Raw genomic sequence first — 18,543 nt, 5'->3', positions numbered from 1 at the left:
CAGCTAGCACTGCGATGCAGTGCCTTAGACCACTGCGCCACCCGGGAGGCCGCTGTATGGAAGAACTTGACTGGCCTGCACAGAGCCCTGACCTCATCTCCATCGAACACCTTTGGGATGAATTGGAACGCCGACTACGAGCCAGGCCTAATTTCCCAACATCAGTGCCCGACCTCACTAATGCTCGTGTGGCTGAATGGAAGCAAGTCCCCACAGCAATGTTACAACATCTAGTGGAAAGCCTTCGCAGAAGAGTGGAGGCTGTTATAGCAGCAAAGGGGAGACAAACTCCATATTAATGCCCATGATGTTGGAATGAGATGTTCGACGAGCAGGTGTCCACATACTTTTGGTCATGTAGTGTATGTATCATTCATTTAATAGCTTTTGGGTAATAAGAGCAGGTAGCGGTATCCCACCGACCGCTTGTCTATTCGTTTGGTGGGATACTTTGGAGTCGCTTTTCTTCTGAGGACACTCCCTGCTTCCACTGTCCGACGTCACCGGCTAGGAGTGGATGTCTCTGTTATAAAAACACATGGAGAATTGAGGACGGGAAGGCTGAACGAAAAACGTATTTTTTTCCAACTTTATTATAGGCAAAGGTATAGCAGAATAATCTACATTTCCCTGTTTTTGAAAGCACACGGATGACGCGTTTTTCCGTTTTGGGAAGTAGGCTAACATGAGATTGGTGCGTTTTTTCTTGTGTTTTTCTTTCGTCAGAGAGAAATAACAGTATTCCTGCCTAGCGGATTGGAGTGTAAATCCGCCATATTCGGCTTTACCACGCCCGGGAGTCGAGCTATTGGAAATAAAGCGAGCACGTTTATTCATGTATTTTCTCATCGAATGGATTATGGGACTATTAGGATACGAAGACATGCTTTAAAAAAATATGTGAAGAGGATGACTGGGCAAGAATGAGAATGCTTATCACATTGTTTTAAACGGTTCTGATGATCATATTTAGAAGGAAACTCAGACTTCCCAATTAGAATTTCTGACATTTAGTTAACTCCCCGAGCCACTGTTTGCTGACTGACAGTCCGTCAGAAAGCGAAACGAAACGGGGGAGGGGGGTCAACAATTTCTCAAATAGCCTATACATTTTCCTCTCCCCCCAGGCTATGCCGCTTTATAACGCGTCCATGTTTTTTGCAGCTGTAATGGCGTGATTTGATATCCGTAAATTGTTATAATTTATCGCAACTGGAATCTGCGTAGTGCATAAAGAAGAAGGAAAGGTGATTTTAAAAGAATGACCCTAGACGCCATAATGGCGTGTTGCCTAAGCGAGGAGGCGAAAGAATCCAGGCGGATCAACGACGAGATCGAAAGACAGCTCCGCCGGGATAAGAGGGATGCTCGCCGGGAATTGAAGCTGTTGCTTCTCGGTAAGCTAGTGGTGATGACGAGTGATGCAAATAAAGGCGAAATTCAATTTGGGTGGTGCTGCGCGAGTTACTCCTGAAAACCAGACTAACTTTGTAGCCAGCCACACATGCCAAATTGTAGCAGTTCTATCAATCGCAAGTGTTCCAAAGCAATTTTATTTGAATATTGCTACCTTTTTAGAATTAAAAAAAATCGCAGGAACCGTCCAACTATTCACTTCAATACGTCGTAACTAGGATGATAGACTTGTGGTTTCTGTCTGTTTACGGACGAGGCCAAAGTCTAGGCGTTTTATTGGTAGCAATTACAGGGTCGAGAAATCCTGAGCTAAACGAGTGTTTACTTGCACTACATATAAGACTTGTAGACGTTCTTGAATGTTTCGAGTCGGAACGTTTGGCCCAACAATCTGTGCGCGCGACTCGCCCACGTCTCTAAATGAGACGGCCTTTTTTAAAGGTACACTCTGGGATAAGGCTTTCTGTTCAATGGTCATTTCAATTCCTAACATTTAACCTACCCGTTGACTCAAGAAGAATATAATTTATGAATGCTTAACACAACTGTACTTTTCTATCACACCCCCAAAATATAAAGGTTTATTCGTGTTTACAAACATGAAGACCTTAAGCAAGAAAGAGGCTAATAGTTTTAAACATATTTTTGAAGGTATCATGTGGATGTCATGGATTGTCAGTCCTTGCATCTAGAGCTATGTCTATGAATTTGAGAGGGGTTACATTTCCTCAGCTCCATCCCTCAGCTTCTGTATAGGCCTATATCAGGAAAAGTGTCAGGGGAAAACGTTTTGTTAATTTTTTAATCCTAGAATGTAGGTTTAATGGACCATCTTTTACTAAGTTACTATTCATTATTCGAGTCTGTCTGTTTTGGATATAGGCCTGTATGATGAAAGTTACTTATGTAAAAAGGCTGGCTTGTAAATGGACTTGGTTTGAAAGGGGCAGATGTAATCAAATAATCTCCTAGCTGCCTGAACTGAAAGCCAGCTCTCATAGGACATAGGTCAGCAAACTGGATTTTTCGCACACTTGCTGCACGGCAGCAGCCGCAACAATTCTTTGAAATGCAGTATTGGTAATTCACAGAATAAACAGGTCATTGTGAGGGGTCATTACAAACACACTAACAGTGATCGTTCATTTTCGTTTTCTGGGTGTATCGAAGAAGTCCAACAGTTGTTAAATGACTCTGTCGCCAAATGAGTTTGGGGAGTGCATATACAGTGAACTTTAGCATTGTTGACCTTTTTGCTTCATTGACATTCTTTAAGAAGAATGTAGCTCAGTTAGCCAGGATAGCAATGGTGTGCAATTGCAGCTCACAATTCAGGGCGTTCCTGCATGTGGGCATTCCTTGCTAGCTAGCGGGAGCGACACCGGTAGACAGTGTCCTTTGCTCCTGCCTGCCAAACACCTGCTCTCACCGTCGTTAACAGAATTGCAGGAAAACAGTGCCCGATTGGCGGGAGCGAAGGACACTGTCTATCAGTCGCCTCCCACTAGCACGGCAGGGGCGACACTGTGTGTTAGCTAGCATGCTAGTTAACTAGCACACGGTGTTGCCCTCGCCTCCCGCTTGCTGTTTGCCAGAGTCCTCCTTAGGACTAGCTGGCTAAGCTAGCACACAGTGTCCTTCTCTCCCACCTGCCGAAAACTTTCCTTCGCAGTCGATAACAGAACTGCGTGAAAACAGTGCCTAACAGCCGGGGGCGAAGGACACTGGCTACCCATGTACGGCTAGCTAGCTACCGTTGTCGGTCCCGCCCCTTCTGGCATCCAAAATGCATTAACACCACCTACCGTACTGGAGAGCTTCCGCCTGTCCAAACTTAACATGTACCAATAGAAGTATAAAAAGGGGTTCCTGCATATGCAGGAACGCCCTGAAATGCGGAACACAATTGCATCCGTCTCCAGAATAGTGGGTTCCTAAGTCGCTGTAAGTCGCTTTGGATAAACACGTCTGCTAAATGGCGTAATTGTATTATTATTATTATATTGTAACTATACTAGAGCATCGGCCATGTGTCAGTTTTCTTACTTGAATGCAACCCCTCATGCACCACTCAGAATACAGGGGGTCTCTAGAACCAGGCAAACCCTATAGAGTTCTGACACTCCACGTTGAGTGCGAACAGGTGGGGCCTCAGTCTGCTCATTGGCTCTTTGTCATCACAGAAGAAGTTAATTCCATTTGAATGTAAAATTCAGAAATGTAAAAATGTAATTTGTGTTACCTTCCTGAATTGACTGCCTTTAATTGGAATTGAGCCCAACCTTGCCTTAAAAGCGTCCACATGCTTCCCAGCCAAAACAGTTCAGAAGAGTTTGTGCATATATTATGAGGACGTTTTGGACTTTGGTGAGGGTTTTTTCGGCTGTCCAGGCACACCATTTGTTTTCTAGAGGCAAGCCGAAGTTCGGAGCTGAAGTCTACGCCCATTTGTTGGTGATTGGTCAACAGTAGGGATTCTTCAATAAAGTCTTTGTGGTCATTCAATGAGAGACTACTCCTTTTCATGCACGTTTTCATTGGGAAATACTGCACCAAACATCTTAGTTAGATGTAAAATTGCATGACTAAGATCTCCTCGGCAAAATGATGACATTAATGACCGATTCTTCAATTATCTTAGATTAATTCAGACTATTTTGAGGAACTGTATACTGGCTACGGTATCTCAAAATGGACAAACAATACTATTGCGTTTTTTCCTGTTTTTCAAGCGAAGGTCTTTTAAGAGAGTATGCCAGCACACTCGTTCGGTTCACCTAGCCGACTTTGACTAACCGCCAACCGAAATGAAGAATGCTGACGCCTTACCTAAAGTATCTTGATGGGACCACCCCTAAAGCAGTCCGTTTGTGAATTCAGGTGGGATCCTGGGTAACATGTATTCTATCACATACCATTGGACTGTCTGGTGCAAGTGTATAGGATACGTCAGATGCATAATATAAGAACATCAATATTATAATAGAAAGCACTATAAATTAAATGTATTATGTTAGGCTACTTCATTATTATTGTATTTATCCTTGACCATAATTTTTGTTGTCTACAGCTACACGTCCTCATAGAAAGTAGATGCACAATTCACAGTTAAAAAAAATACAAGATGTTTGTCTATGATGTAATATTTCCAAAGTTGCGTTAGTTCCCTAAAAAATGACTTGTGTCAATGTTATGATGTAATCCGTGTGAGAGAAGCTGGTAGAGTGATGGGGGAAGAAGACTGTTGCATTGATACAGGCCAGCCTTATTCTGTGTTCGTAACCAAGTGGGAATTTACCACAAACGACTAGGAAAAATCCACTTGAATGACCCTTCAACTGGTAATTACTAGTGGGAAACTTGTCGATCATCCCTGAGCTCCGATTTCTCCCACATGTGGAACTCAAACGTCACCTACTAAGGAAATTACCTCAAACAGCATTTTCGGCAGTTAAACGTAACAAAACAGTATTTATAAAAAGCTAACTATAAATGTGCTTTTTTTACTCTTTAAATTGCTTACTTGCTTGATAGCTGTACATTTAGGTTATGGTTTACGCATCTTGTTGGCCGTTAGTCAATCAGCATTTATCAACGACTTCAAAGCACATGAATGCATGCAACTGGTATTTACAACTTCACAACTGGTAAATCCCACCTCCCACTTGTTTACAAACGGAGCATTAGAACACATTAGTACTGGTCTCTACACTGCGTGCACAATTATTAGGCAAGTGAATATTCTGATCTTATCATTGTTTCTATTCATATTTTTGAACTCCAAACCATATAAACTTGAATGCTTATTGGATTTAATCATTTTCAGGTGATACGTCTTTGTGTAATGAGGGAGGGTGTGGCGAACGTGAATAACACCTTATATCAAGGTGTGTATAATTATTAGGCAGCCTCATTACCTCAGGTAATATGGGCCAAAAAAGAAATTTAACTGACACTGAAAAGCCAAAAATGTAAAATGCCTTTCAGACGGATGCGACACTCTTTAAATAGCTAAACTATTGAGGTGTGACCACCGGACAATCAAACGTTTTGTTGCGAATAGTCAACTGGTGCGCAAAAATCGCGTGGGGAAGAAAAGGCGCAAATTAACTGCAAAAGACTTGAGAAGAATTAAACGTCAAACTACCAGGAACCCATTATCCTCCAGTGCCACCGTATTCCAGAACTGCAACCTACCTGGAGTGTTCAGAAGTACAAGGTGTCAAGTGCTCAGAGACATGGCCAAGGTCAAGAAGACTGAAACAAGACCACCACTGAATAAGATTCACAAGTTGAAGCGTCAAGATTGGGCAAAGAAATACCTGAAGACAGATTTTTCAAAGGTTTTATGGACAGATGAAATGAAAGTGACTCTTGATGGACCAAATGGATGGGCCCGTGGCTGGATCAGTAATGGACACAGGGCACCACTTTGAGTCAGGTGCCAGCAAGGTAGAGGGGTACTGGTATGGGCTGCTATCATTGAGGATGAGGTAGTTGGACCTTTTCGGGTTGAAGATGGACTAAAAATCAACTCCCAAACCTACTGCCAGTTTCTGGAAGATTCTTTCGTCAAACAGTGGAAGAAGGAAGAAGTCCTCAGCATTCCAGAAGGCCATGATCTTCATGCAGGACAATGCTCCATCACATGCATCCAAGTACTCCACTGCTTGGCTAGCCAGCAAGGGCCTCAAAGATGCCTGAATAACGACCTGGCCCCCTTCCTCACCTGACTTAAATCCTATTGAGAACTTGTGGGCCCTTCTCAAACGTGAGATTTACAGTGATGGAAGACAATACACCTTTTTGAACAGCATTTGGGAGGCTGTGGTTGCTGCTTCAGCGAAAATTGATCGTGAACCGATCAAGAAACTGACAGACTCCATGGATGGAAGGCTCATGGCAGTTCTTGAAAATAAGGGTGGCTATATTGGTCACTGAATATTTTTGAAAGGCCAAAAATGTTAGATAATTGTCATTTTGTGTTACTTATCTGTTACACTTACTCTAAAAATTGAGAATAAACAAGTGAGTTGAGAGAAATTATTTTTGTAATCTAGTTGCCTAATAATTCTGCACACTAATAGTTGCCTAATAATTGTGCACACTTATATATTTCCCTGAGAAAGACAACTCACTTTTCCTTTGTTAAACATTCAGGTTTGAGGTTCAATAACTTTGGATTGACTGAGAGCATTGTGTTTGTTCAACAATAAAATGAATCTCGAGGAATACAATTTGCCTAATACTTGTGCACGCAGTGTATGGTTTAGGCCTGATTTACCTGCAGCTCTGTTTGTGACAATCACATCAATGCTCTATAGACGGTGCTGTAAAAATACTTTAAAGTACTACTTAAGTTGTTTTTTTTGGGGTATCTGTACTTTACTTTAAGTATTTATATTTTTGACAACTTTTACTTTTACTCCACTACATTCCTAAAGAAAATAATGTCGTTATTATTCCATTCATTTTCCCTGACACTCAAAAGTACTCGTTATTTGAATGCTTAGCAGGACAGGGAAATGGTCCAATTCACACACTTATCAAGAGAACATCCCAGGTCAACCCTACTGATGATCTGGTGGAATCACTAAACACGCATGCTGTGTTTTGTTAATTTTGTTTGAGTATTGGAGTGTGCCCCTATCTATCTGTTTTCAATGGTTCCGTCTGGTTAGCTTAATATAAGGAATTTGAAATGATTTATACTTTTACGTTTGATGCTTAAGTGTATTTGAGCATTTACTTTTGATACTTAACTATATTTAAAACCAAATACTTTTACTCAACTTGTATTTTACTGGGTGACTTTCACTTTTACTTGTGTCATTTTCTATTAAGGTATCTTTACTTTTACTCAAGTATGATTACTGGGTACTTTTTCCACAACTGTATATAGACCAGTGGTTCCCAAACTGTGGGTCGGTACTCACTTGTGGGTCACGGCAGGGGTCCAGGTGGGTCGCAGGAAGCAATTTTTTTTGTGCATTTCAAAAACAAATATATTTTGTTTATTTAAAAAAAATATATACATTTACATTTAAGTGTGAACTTAAATGACTAAAATAAAGTATGTAGACAAGATAAGGGACTTACAGTGAGGGGAAAAAAATATTTGATCCCCTCGTGATTTTGTACGTTTGCCCACTGACAAAGAAATGATCAGTCTATAATTTTAATGGTAGGTTTATTTGAACAGTGAGAGACAGAATAACAACAAAAAAATCCAGAAAAACGCATGTCAAAAATGTTATAAATTGATTTGTATTTTAATGAGGGAAATAAGTATTTGACCCCCTCTCGATCAGAGAGGGGGTCGTCAGAGGTGTCTTTTATACAGGTAACGAGCTGAGATTAGGAGCACACTCTTAAAGGGAGTGCTCCTAATCTCAGTTTGTTAGCTCTATAAAAGACACCTGTCCACAGAAGCAATCAATCAGATTCCAAACTCTCCACCATGGCCAAGACCAAAGAGCTCTCCAAGGATGTCAGGGACAAGATTGTAGACCTACACAAGGCTGGAATGGGCTACAAGACCATCACTAAGCAGCTTGGTGAGAAGGTGACAACAGTTGGTGCGATTATTTGCAAATGGAAGAAACACAAAAGAACTGTCAATATCCCTCGGCCTGGGGCTCCATGCAAGATCTCACCTCGTGGAGTTGCAATGATCATGAGAACGGTGAGGAATCAGCCCAGAACTACACGGGAGGACCTTGTCAATGATCTCAAGGCAGCTGGGACCATAGTCACCAAGAAAACAATTGGTAACACACTACGCCGTGAAGGACTGAAATCCTGCAGCGCCCGCGAGGTCCCCCTACCCAAGAAAGCACATATACATGCCCGTCTGAAGTTTGCCAATGAACATCTGAATGATTCAGAGGACAACTGGGTGAAAGTGTTGTGGTCAGATGAGAGCAAAATGGAGCTCTTTGGCATCAACTCAACTCGCCGTGTTTGGAGGAGGAGGAATGCTGCCTATGACCCCAAGAAAACCATCCCCACCGTCAAACATGGAGGTGGAAACATTATGCTTTGGGGGTGTTTTTCTGCTAAGGGGACAGGACAACTTCACCGCATTAAAGGGACGTTGGACGGGGCCATGTACCGTCAAATCTTGGGTGAGAACCTCCTTCCCTCAGCCAGGGCATTGAAAATGGGTCGTGGATGGGTATTCCAGCATGACAATGACCCAAAACACACGGCCAAGGCAACAAAGGAGTGGCTCAAGAAGAAGTACATTAAGGTCCTGGAGTGGCCTAGCCATTCTCCAGACCTTAATCCCATAGAAAATCTGTGGAGGGAGCTGAAGGATCGAGTTGCCAAACGTCAGCCTCGAAACCTTAATGACTTGGAGAAGATCTGCAAAGAGGAGTGGGACAAAATCCCTCCTGAGATGTGTGCAAACCTGGTGGCCAACTACAAGAAACGTCTGACCTCTGTGATTGCCAACAAGGGTTTTGCCACCAAGTACTAAGTCATGTTTTGCAGAGGGGTCAAATACTTATTTCCCTTATTAAAATGTAAATCATTTTATAACATTTTTGACATGCGTTTTTCTGGATTTTTTGTTGTTGTTATTCTGTCTCTCACTGTTCAAATAAACCTACCGTTAAAATTATAGACTGATCATTTCTTTGTCAGTGGGCAAACGTACAAAATCAGCAGGGGATCAAATACTTTTTTCCCTCACTGTATATATTTTTGAGAACTTACAATCAACAAAATAAAAGCTAGACAATCAGGCACCGTTGATTTTGTTATAATGTTCGAGCATATGAACACAGCATTAACTGCAAAATTCTCTCAGCTCCATGCCAACATGTTTAGAATTGCAGGAAATTAGCTTTACAAATACATGTTCTCTCTGATGCCAGATTTACATTTTTTACTTATTATTTGGTCTGTGTATGTTTTTTCACCGCTCAACCCTTATGGTTGGTTGCGACTCAAAAGACACCTCAATTGGTGGGTCACGAAGCAAAAAAGTTTGGGAACCCCTGATATAGGATGCTACCTTAACACATATATAAACTAGTCCAGTTGCCAACATTGGAACAACATATTCCCCGTCCTCTAAACTCCAATCTAATCACTAGTATCTCAGCAAGCTAAATTAAGTGCAGGTAATCTTCGGTCTTTACAAGATCAGTGTGGTTCTAACTCCATTTCCCAACATGCTGTATGTATGATCCCAAAACATTGTAGCTTTCTCTACTTCATGTGTTTCTGTGTTTGGGGGGACTCTGGGTTAGAGGGTACCACTTTAACACTTTCTGTAGGACCCTAACCGTATGCCTGGCAACACCCTTAGTCTGCAAAAGATCTACATGTACTTTACAACAGGACCAGCTGTCTGTAGTCCACTGGTTTCAGTCCCAGCCAAAGACCAGTTGATGGTTTCATGTCTACTATCTCTAGTTATCAGAGTCATTCACCAGGGACGTGTTCTATCTCTGATCCAGAGTTACAGGAAGTGATGTGTGATGTGTTGCTCCATTTCTCCCCCAGGATACACCTGCTTGCCCTCCCCTCTCCTTATTTATAGCTTCATGTAAATGAAGAGGTTCTTCTATCTCCTCTCAGAACTGTGTGGGGGGGAAGGGGGACGACGACGACGACTGTGTCCCTAATGGCACTCTATTCACTTTACAGTGCACTTTTATTTTTTATTTTTTTTGACAAAGGCTCATTGGTCAAAATAAGTGCACTATAAAGGGAATAGGGATACATTTGGGACACATCCTGAGTAATTCATCATTATGTTGTCCCTGTGTAGAGCTCGTATAGGATATTAACCTCCAGTTGTGGTTTGATGGAGATAAGATACCTCATCATTATGTTGGCCCCGTGTATCAAATCAAATTCTTAGTCACATGCGCCGAATACAACAGGTGTAGACCTTACAGTGAAATGCTTACTTACAAGCCCCTAACCAACGATGCAGTTTAAAAAATACGAACAAGAAATAAAAGGAACAAGTAAATAAAGAGCAGCAGTAAAATAACAATAGCGAGACTATTTACAGAGGGTACCGGTACAGAGTCAATGTGCGGGGGGCACCGGTTGGTCGAGGTAATATGTACATGTAAGTAGAGTTATTAAAGTGACTATGCATTGATAATAACAGAGAGTAGCAGTGGTGTTCAGGAGTCTTATTGCTTGGAGGTAGAAACTGTTTAGAAGCCTCTTGGACCTAGACTTAGCGCTCTGGTACCGCTTGCTGTGCGGTAGCAGAGAGAACAGTCTATGACTAGGGTGGTAGATGTACATTTAGGTTCTGTTGAGGACCTCTGTCAAGGATCTCTCTAGGATCTAGAGCTCACATCACAATAGTTATTGTATCCATGGAGATGTTGTTCTTGGTCACTGACCAGGCCAAGAAATCTAAGGAGCTGGCAGGAGAAGCTGGGAAAGGAGATCGAGAATGTGTGTGTGTTTTAAATGTGAATAGGGCTGTAATAGGTGATTATGGATTTTGGTTTGTTTGTCTTGACTCTGGGTCAGATGCTATCCTTGTCTGGATATAGTGCCTCGCACTTCTTCAATTACCCATTCCATTTCCAAGATGGCGTAGCAGTCATGTCGTGTCCCGTGTGTGTGTGTATGTATATATATATATATATATATATATACTTTTTCTATTGTATTATTGACTGTTTGTTTATTCCATGTGTAACTCTGTCTTGTTGTTTGTGTCGCACTGCTTTGCTTTATCTTGGCCAGGTCGCAGTTGTAAATGAGAACTTGTTCTACCTGGTTAAATAAAAGTGAAATAAAAAAAAAAACATATATTCCTTCCTTCCTTCCCCATCCTCACCCCTCTCCCCTTTTACCAGGTACTGGAGAGAGTGGGAAGAGCACCTTCATTAAACAGATGAGAATCATCCATGGCACCGGCTACTCAGAGGAGGACAAGCGAGGCTTCACCAAGCTGGTGTACCAGAACATCTTCACTGCCATGCAGTCCATGATCCGCGCCACAGAGACCCTAAGGATCCCTTACAAATATGAGCACAACAAGGTAAGGAGGGAAAGAGGGAATGGAAGTGTGTGTGTGACAGTGAGAATGAGAGAGATGTGTTACTGAGCATAATCTCCTCCTTTATGCTATCTTTCATGGAACAGTCGTCCACAATCACATCCTGTCTGTTTTGGCACTTCCTGTGTCTCCCTGTCACTCTCATCCAACCCCCTTCCATGTCATCCAGCCAAGGGTTTGTGTGTGAGTGAGAGGAAAGTCATGATCTGGTGTACTAAACCTAATTCTGCCTATTCCTTTGACCAAATAGTGGTGCTATCCCCTTCAGTTACAAACAGTTGGGTCTGCAGAAAAGAAAGTTCTCAAGTCACATCTAGAACTGCAGGTAATTCCACATAACTGGCCAATAGAGGAACTGAGACCCATCTGTTATCGACTGGCCACGTCTCATTTGAATCCCTAGGCCTGGTGTGACATCTGACCATGTAGTCTCATGTTGTTATTTGAGGATAGGATGGTTCCCTTATGTATGTTCAGTGGTTTCTGTTGTTCCTTAGTGTTCATATAGTCTTATTGATTAAATCACAAGTGGCCTGTATTGTATATGAAGCTTGTGGAATTTTCCTGTTGTGCTGGCTTAACGATTGGATACTTTCAACAGGGGGCAGTAGCATGTCATTCCCAGGTTGTCACCAGGAAAAACAATCACTTGCTTTTTGGGTTTTGGTAACAAGGTACAGTAGAAATAAGTCATGAGGTGAGGCCAGATAAGGAAGTGAAGACAGTCATGTGACATAAGGGAATTCATTTTCCTTTTTCTAAGTAACATTAGAACATGATACTTCTGGAGTTGGGCTATGTGGTAGATTCATATTAGGCACGAAGAGTCATCTGTGGAACGGCATAGTGAAAGAAAAAGGCCGCGTTTTAGGCTCTTTTTTTTGTAGGCTGTGCATCTCAGAAGATTCCTATATGATATTATTGGGCTTCCTGAGACGTTAATTAAACACCTCTCCAGGAGTCATGGGATCTGGTCATCTGTGCACTACAATTGCAAAATCGACCACCTGGAACACAGCCATACTCATCAACTGTCAAGATTGCCTGCCTCTGCCTGGGTTATGCTTTAGTCCCATGTAAGACACATAGAACCTTGAATTGATGCCATTCAATTGATGTTTGTTTCTGTCGACTGAAAGTCTAACCTGGAGGAGCGTCTTAATCAGTTTTTTTCCTCTCTCAGGGCAACGCTAACGTGGTCCGAGAGGTGGATGTGGAGAAAGTCAGCACGTTGGCAAACCCCTACATAGACGCCATCAAGTGTTTATGGAACGATCCAGGCATCCAGGAAGCTTACGATAGGAGACGGGAGTACCAGCTGTCGGACTCTACCAAATAGTGAGTAAATGAGATCTCGAACTCTACTTATGAAGGCCATTCCTGCGAGTTGCTAACTTCAATCTCAGACAGACAACTTCAATGGTCACGATGTTATAAATATTGTACTTTATCTATGGTCAAATAGTTAGTAAATAGTTAGTAAATAGGAGATTTCATGGTCGAATGTTCCCTAGGCTGCCAACTTAAAATATCCGACCATGTCTGGTCATTCTTTTTCTATACTTTCATATATTATCATCACCTGTCAGTGGGCACTCACAATACTTTTTTTGTCTCCGTAGTTACATGAATGCGCTGGTCCGGATCGCAGAGGCCTCATACCTTCCCACCCAGCAGGATGTGCTGAGAGTTAGGGTTCCCACTACGGGCATCATCGAGTACCCCTTTGACCTCCAGAGTGTCATCTTCAGGTATGCCAACCATCAAGCTCACTGGGCTATTCTATTCTAACAAAGCAACAATGGAATAGAATGACACCCTGAGATGAAGGATTGTCTCAGTTCTCGCACTAGCCACTGATTATATGTACTATTCCACTTCCATATTGATGTAGTGGGGAGAACAGACCAGTGGGTAGAGCTCTATCAATTGATGTTATATTCTTGGGGCATCTACACTCAGTTGCCAGTTTATTAGGTACACCCATCTAGTACCGGGTTGGACCCTACCTTTTCCTCCAGAACAGCCAGAGTTCTTCAGGGGATGGAAACGTTGCTCAGTTGGTATCAAGGGACCTAATGTGTGCCAGGAAAACATTCCCTTCACCATGACACCAGGCAGGATGGGGCCATGGACCCATGGTGCTTATGCCAAATCCTGACTCTGCCATCAGCATGATGCAACAGGAACTGGGATTCGTCAGACCAGTTGATGTTTTTCCACTCCTCCATTGTCCAGTGTTGGTGATCGCGTGCCCACTGGAGCCACTTCTTCATGTTTCTAGCTGATAGGTGTGCAACCCGGTGTGGTCGTCTGCTGCAATAGCCCATCCGTGACAAGGACCGGCCAGTTGGGCGTTCCGAGATACTGTTCTAGACACCACTGTTGTACTGTGCTGTTATTTGCACAATTCTCGCCATTCTCCTTCAACCTCTCATTAACGAGCTGTTTTCGCCCACAGGACTGCCGCTGACTGGAAGTGTTTTTTGTTTGTCGCAGCATTCTCTGTAAACTCTAGACACTTGTGCATGAAAAGCCCAGGAGACAGACCGTTTCTGAGATAGTGGAACCAGCGTGCCTAGCACTGACGACCATACCACGCTCAGTCGCTTAGGTCACTCGTTTTGCCCATTCTAATGTTCAATTGAACAGTAAGTGAATGCCTTGATGCCTGTCGGTCTGCTTTTATATAGCATCCCAAGGCCACGTGAACACTGTCTGTAGGAGTGAACCATTTTGGCAATGGGGTGGTGTACCAAATAAATAGTGTGTAGTACCAGCTTGGAAGTTCACTAAAACAATGATCATGTAGCGAACACGAATAGGACCTACAGTATATTTCCATGCCATCTCTAGTGGTACTCAAGTCATCTGCACTTAACGCTGCTCCTCTGTTCCTATGACAGGATGGTGGACGTGGGGGGTCAGAGGTCAGAGAGGAGGAAGTGGATACACTGCTTTGAGAACGTCACATCCATCATGTTTCTGGTGGCACTAAGCGAGTATGACCAGGTGCTCGTAGAATCTGATAACGAGGTGAGCGTTGTTTTTGTCTATTTAACACACACACACACACAACAGGGCTGGCGTTATGGGTGGGCCTTAGGGGTTCTGCCCTACCGTACTTCGTTGCCTGTCCAAATAAAATAAATATTGAAATATTTATAATTTTCTACTGAGACGAGCGATGACAGAAAGACTCAATCTCAGATAAAGCATCAAAGCGAGCTAAACAGCGCCCCTCTGTCTCAGTATGTGTAGCCCATGTATCTGATGCTATCTGGCTAAAAAGGGTTATGGCATGTCATACTCTTTTTGGCCATAAAGCATCAGGTACATGGGATATTTTTTATTTAACCTTTATTTAACTAGGCAAGTCAGTTAAGAAAATTCTTATTTTCAATGACGGCCTAGGAACAGTGGGTTAACTGCCGTGATCAGGGGCAGAATGACAGATTTTGACCTTGTCAGCTCGGGGATTCGATCTAGCAACCGTTCGGTTACTGGCCCAACGCTCTAACCACTAGGCTACCTGCCGCCCCGGATATATATAGTAAGACAGAGGGGTGCTGTATCGCTCGCTCAGATGCTTTCTCTGGTGATTTTCAGCTACTTGCGAATTAAAGGAAAGTTGGCGGGTGCACAGTATGCTGTTCAGATGCTGGAATGATTTTGGACGAACGTCCGAAAGTAACCTACTTTTTGAAGTGATTTGTTTGACAATCAGATGAGAAAATTGACTGGTTGTGTTAATGCCACATTAAAAAGGTAATACATTTTTACAGTTAAATGACATGTCTTTTACTATGAAATCCATTAAAAAAACACAGGCGGTCCCGTGAAGAAGAAAAAAGAAAAAACCTTGCCCACCTATGGAAATCAAATGCCCGTCCAAATGATTCGTTCTGGCGCCGGCCCTGACACACAAAGTACACCTATTTGACTATTTAGTTAACAGCAGCACTTTGCATGAAGTTACATCATTTGACAATAGGACTCCGAATAATATCCAACAAAGCAAGTTAAATACAGGTCTCTGAAACATGTTACAATTCCGTCACTCAAATGACATTATTACAATGGACAACATAATGTGAATATCTGTGGCTATGGTCTTCTCTCAACTATGGTGTATTAGAGACACACCTCTGCACTTTTAAAGGTGAAAGGCTTTTCCTAATTTAAAATAATGAAGATAAGACTGCTTTTTCCAGCTAGACTTCCCTTCCACTTGGAAAGCAGTTGTAAATTACTCCTGCAGCTGTTTTGAATACAGCCTCAGGGCGACAGAACTTCCTCGAAGGCACAACATCTGTTTGTTCCCAGCAGTTTCCAGCATGCGCTTGGCTTTTTCACTGTCTGTGTCCTTGGGGGAAAAAACGGAGACCTTTAAAACATCATTAATGTTTATGGTGACAATACAATAGAAACAGCATAAGACCAGTTGGTTGGATGTAAAGCTGTGAAATATTATCGTTTTGTCACCTGTACTTCAAACCTCCATGCAAATCTGAGAACTATGAGACCTGAAAGATTGCTTGTGGAGCACCGCACACAAATGAGCAGAGATTTGTGACAATACTCTTGTCTAAATGGATATGGCATCATAGAATGGACTTTGTGGATCACTTTAGGTGCGGTGTGTGTCTAGCAGTGAATGTAAAGGTTAAAAGAAAGTACATAGCAGCCCAGTGGTGAAATGAAAAGGCATCTGGAGGCCATCTCTCTCTCTATCGCTCTGATTTAAAACCTGTTCTTAACGGGATAGTGTAGCTGAACTTACACTTTTAATGAAAGCAGCTGGACTTAAACTGTTCTTCTACTCTCGTTTCTCTCTCAGAACCGAATGGAGGAGAGTAAAGCCTTGTTCAGGACCATCATCACATATCCCTGGTTCCAGAACTCTTCCGTCATCCTCTTCCTCAACAAGAAGGACCTCTTGGAGGAGAAGATCATGTACTCCCACCTGGTTGACTACTTCCCAGAGTTTGACGGTGAGTGGCCTCTGGGTGAAAATACAGTTTCCTTTTACTTAAAGCCCACTGGTAGAATGGTTTATGACTTGTTAAAAGCATTCATGAGCCTTTTTATAATGTGTAATAACAAGGCTTATAATATGTTTATGTCTCTAACATAGGTCCCCAGAGAGATGCCCAGGCTGGCCGCGAGTTCATCCTGAAGATGTTTGTGGACCTGAACCCAGACAGCGACAAGATCATCTACTCCCACTTCACCTGCGCCACAGACACGGAGAACATCCGCTTTGTGTTCGCCGCTGTCAAAGACACCATCCTGCAGCTCAACCTGAAGGAGTACAACCTGGTGTGAAACCATAGAGTTAGAATATTAGAAGGGACTTCAGCATGAGCAAGGCTGGGGCCCAGAGACCCTTCTCCAACTTACTCACTGTCAAATCTGTGAAGAAAAACAGAATGGTTACATAATATTCATTTATTGCCATTGTTGACCCTTTTCTTTTGTTCTATTTAAAAGAGAACATGATTGAAGGGTTTAGGGGGTTTGAAGGTCACTGTTGGATATGTAAAGCACAGTTCCTCCAATTATTCTAATTCTTTTTAGCGTTCTCTTTTTTAAAGACACTCAATGTGGCTGCTGGGTTCTGTCCAATGCCTCTGAACTTGATTCCAAGGTGCTCCCGCCATTTAGTTTTTGATTCGATCTAGCCGGTCCATTCCAGTGCCAGTCTGTGGTGTCCACTCTCCTGCTTGTCAACTAAGACCTCTGCAGTTCTAATTCATGAATGAACACATTTTTTCCCCCTGAAAGGGAGAAAAGTGTTGACACTGTGATTTCTTAAAATTATTGTTTTGATTATTGCATCCACTTTAGTACCGTTTGACCTGTACAATCAGACACACAGTAGGGCAGGAGGTCAGTCATTTAACTGGGCGAGCATCATGATGCTCATCACCCATCTCAGTCCCTAGGGTCAGGAGGTCAGTCATTTAACTGGGCTGTATAGTGAGCGAGCATCATGATGCTCATCACCCATCTCAGTCCCTACGGTCAGGAGGTCAGTCATTCTGGAATCAAGTTGTGCTGTACCAGGCTTTTTAAGGTCCTATATATTGCCGATGCCAAGAGGATGTAGCGTTAACTCGAGGCTCCCTTTCACGCTGTTAACTAGAAAGAGTATTGGAGGCAAGACAGGACACAGCCTTTTGAAGGATCCAAGAGTTTACCGTGTGACCTTTTAAAGTGTTTCACCACGTTTGTGGTAAGACTTTTCTCCCCCATCTTGTATTAATTGTTGAATGCCAAAACCACTTGTTTGAGTCAGTAAGCCAAGCCTGACAAAACACTCATTCACTGGAGTCCATAGGGTCGTTGTTGTTAGGGCCAATCGTAGTGGCCAATCGTTTTGCGGCCATTGTGAGGATATGATAATACTATTGACAGTAGAAGCTGAACTCCGCTAGTGACCGGTTGTAACCATAAGCCCCTTTTTATTAAAGGCTTGCGTTTGTAAGGATTACCAAAGTATGAAATGGTTATTTTCTTTTGCCCAGACAGAGGCAGGGACTGGCAGAGGGAGGACCTTGCTCTACTGATGGGTGACAGTCAGTTGTGAGAATCTGCCTTTGAAAGAGGTTATTCTCTCGTAGAGGGGCTGCTAGTCTTCTCTCACTGCCTGGACTGAGCTGGGCCACTGCAAATGCAGCTATGGCAGCCAGTCATAGCTCCGAGGTCTCACGTAGACTGAGCAAACACAATGCAGCTGTGTCCTTTTGATTGTCCAATCACAGCACGGCTGTCTGACTGTTTTAGTTTGTTAGCAGTGGAGATGATTAGTTGTTTCCCACGTTAAAGGGGGCGGAGCATTGAGCACAATTTGTACCAAAGTAATCCCTCACTTCTGATTGGCTCCAGTGGCTCTGACCCCCAGTTATTTCTGAATATATCAGTTTTTTTTGTAACAATGCCCTAAACATAAGCCTGTAATTGACATTGAGGCATAGTGCAATTATGAATGCTATAATCATTGTACATCTCTCTCTTATTTATATATACAGTTGAAGTTGGAAGTTTACAGACACTTCGGTTGGAGTCATTAAAAC

At 42.7% G+C, this 18,543-nt stretch overlaps 1 protein-coding gene across 2 annotated transcripts; it reads left to right on the top strand.

Annotated features, from left to right (window-relative positions):
• The first annotated feature begins 415 nt into the window (after positions 1-415).
• On the top strand, positions 416-17,960 carry LOC106585689 (guanine nucleotide-binding protein G(q) subunit alpha). 2 transcript variants are annotated; one of them, XM_014172178.2, is made up of 7 exons: positions 416-1,397; positions 11,262-11,446; positions 12,648-12,802; positions 13,087-13,215; positions 14,371-14,500; positions 16,305-16,458; positions 16,602-17,960. In XM_014172178.2, exons 1-7 carry the CDS (start codon positions 1,262-1,264, stop codon positions 16,790-16,792), a joined length of 1,080 nt encoding a protein of 359 aa, XP_014027653.1. In that variant the 5' UTR covers positions 416-1,261; the 3' UTR covers positions 16,793-17,960. The 2 variants fall into 2 exon arrangements, with proteins under 2 accessions (XP_014027653.1, XP_045562801.1); XM_045706845.1 differs by lacking the exon at positions 416-1,397 and adding an exon at positions 3,972-4,296.
• The last annotated feature ends 583 nt before the right edge of the window (positions 17,961-18,543 follow it).

The sequence above is a fragment of the Salmo salar genome, chromosome ssa24 (assembly GCF_905237065.1).
Source record: "Salmo salar chromosome ssa24, Ssal_v3.1, whole genome shotgun sequence".
Taxonomy (NCBI): Eukaryota; Metazoa; Chordata; class Actinopteri; order Salmoniformes; family Salmonidae; genus Salmo; species Salmo salar.
This window is presented reverse-complemented; position numbering and strand designations above follow the sequence as displayed.

Bases quoted from the DNA above. Each gene is read 5' to 3' on its own strand.
- LOC106585689 (XM_014172178.2), top strand. From the start codon at position 1,262: ATGACCCTAGACGCCATAATGGCGTGTTGCCTAAGCGAGGAGGCGAAA. The intron at 11,447-12,647 runs GTAAGGAGGGAA...TTCCTCTCTCAG, and splicing joins ACAAATATGAGCACAACAAG to GGCAACGCTAACGTGGTCCG. The intron at 13,216-14,370 runs GTATGCCAACCA...TTCCTATGACAG, and splicing joins CTCCAGAGTGTCATCTTCAG to GATGGTGGACGTGGGGGGTC.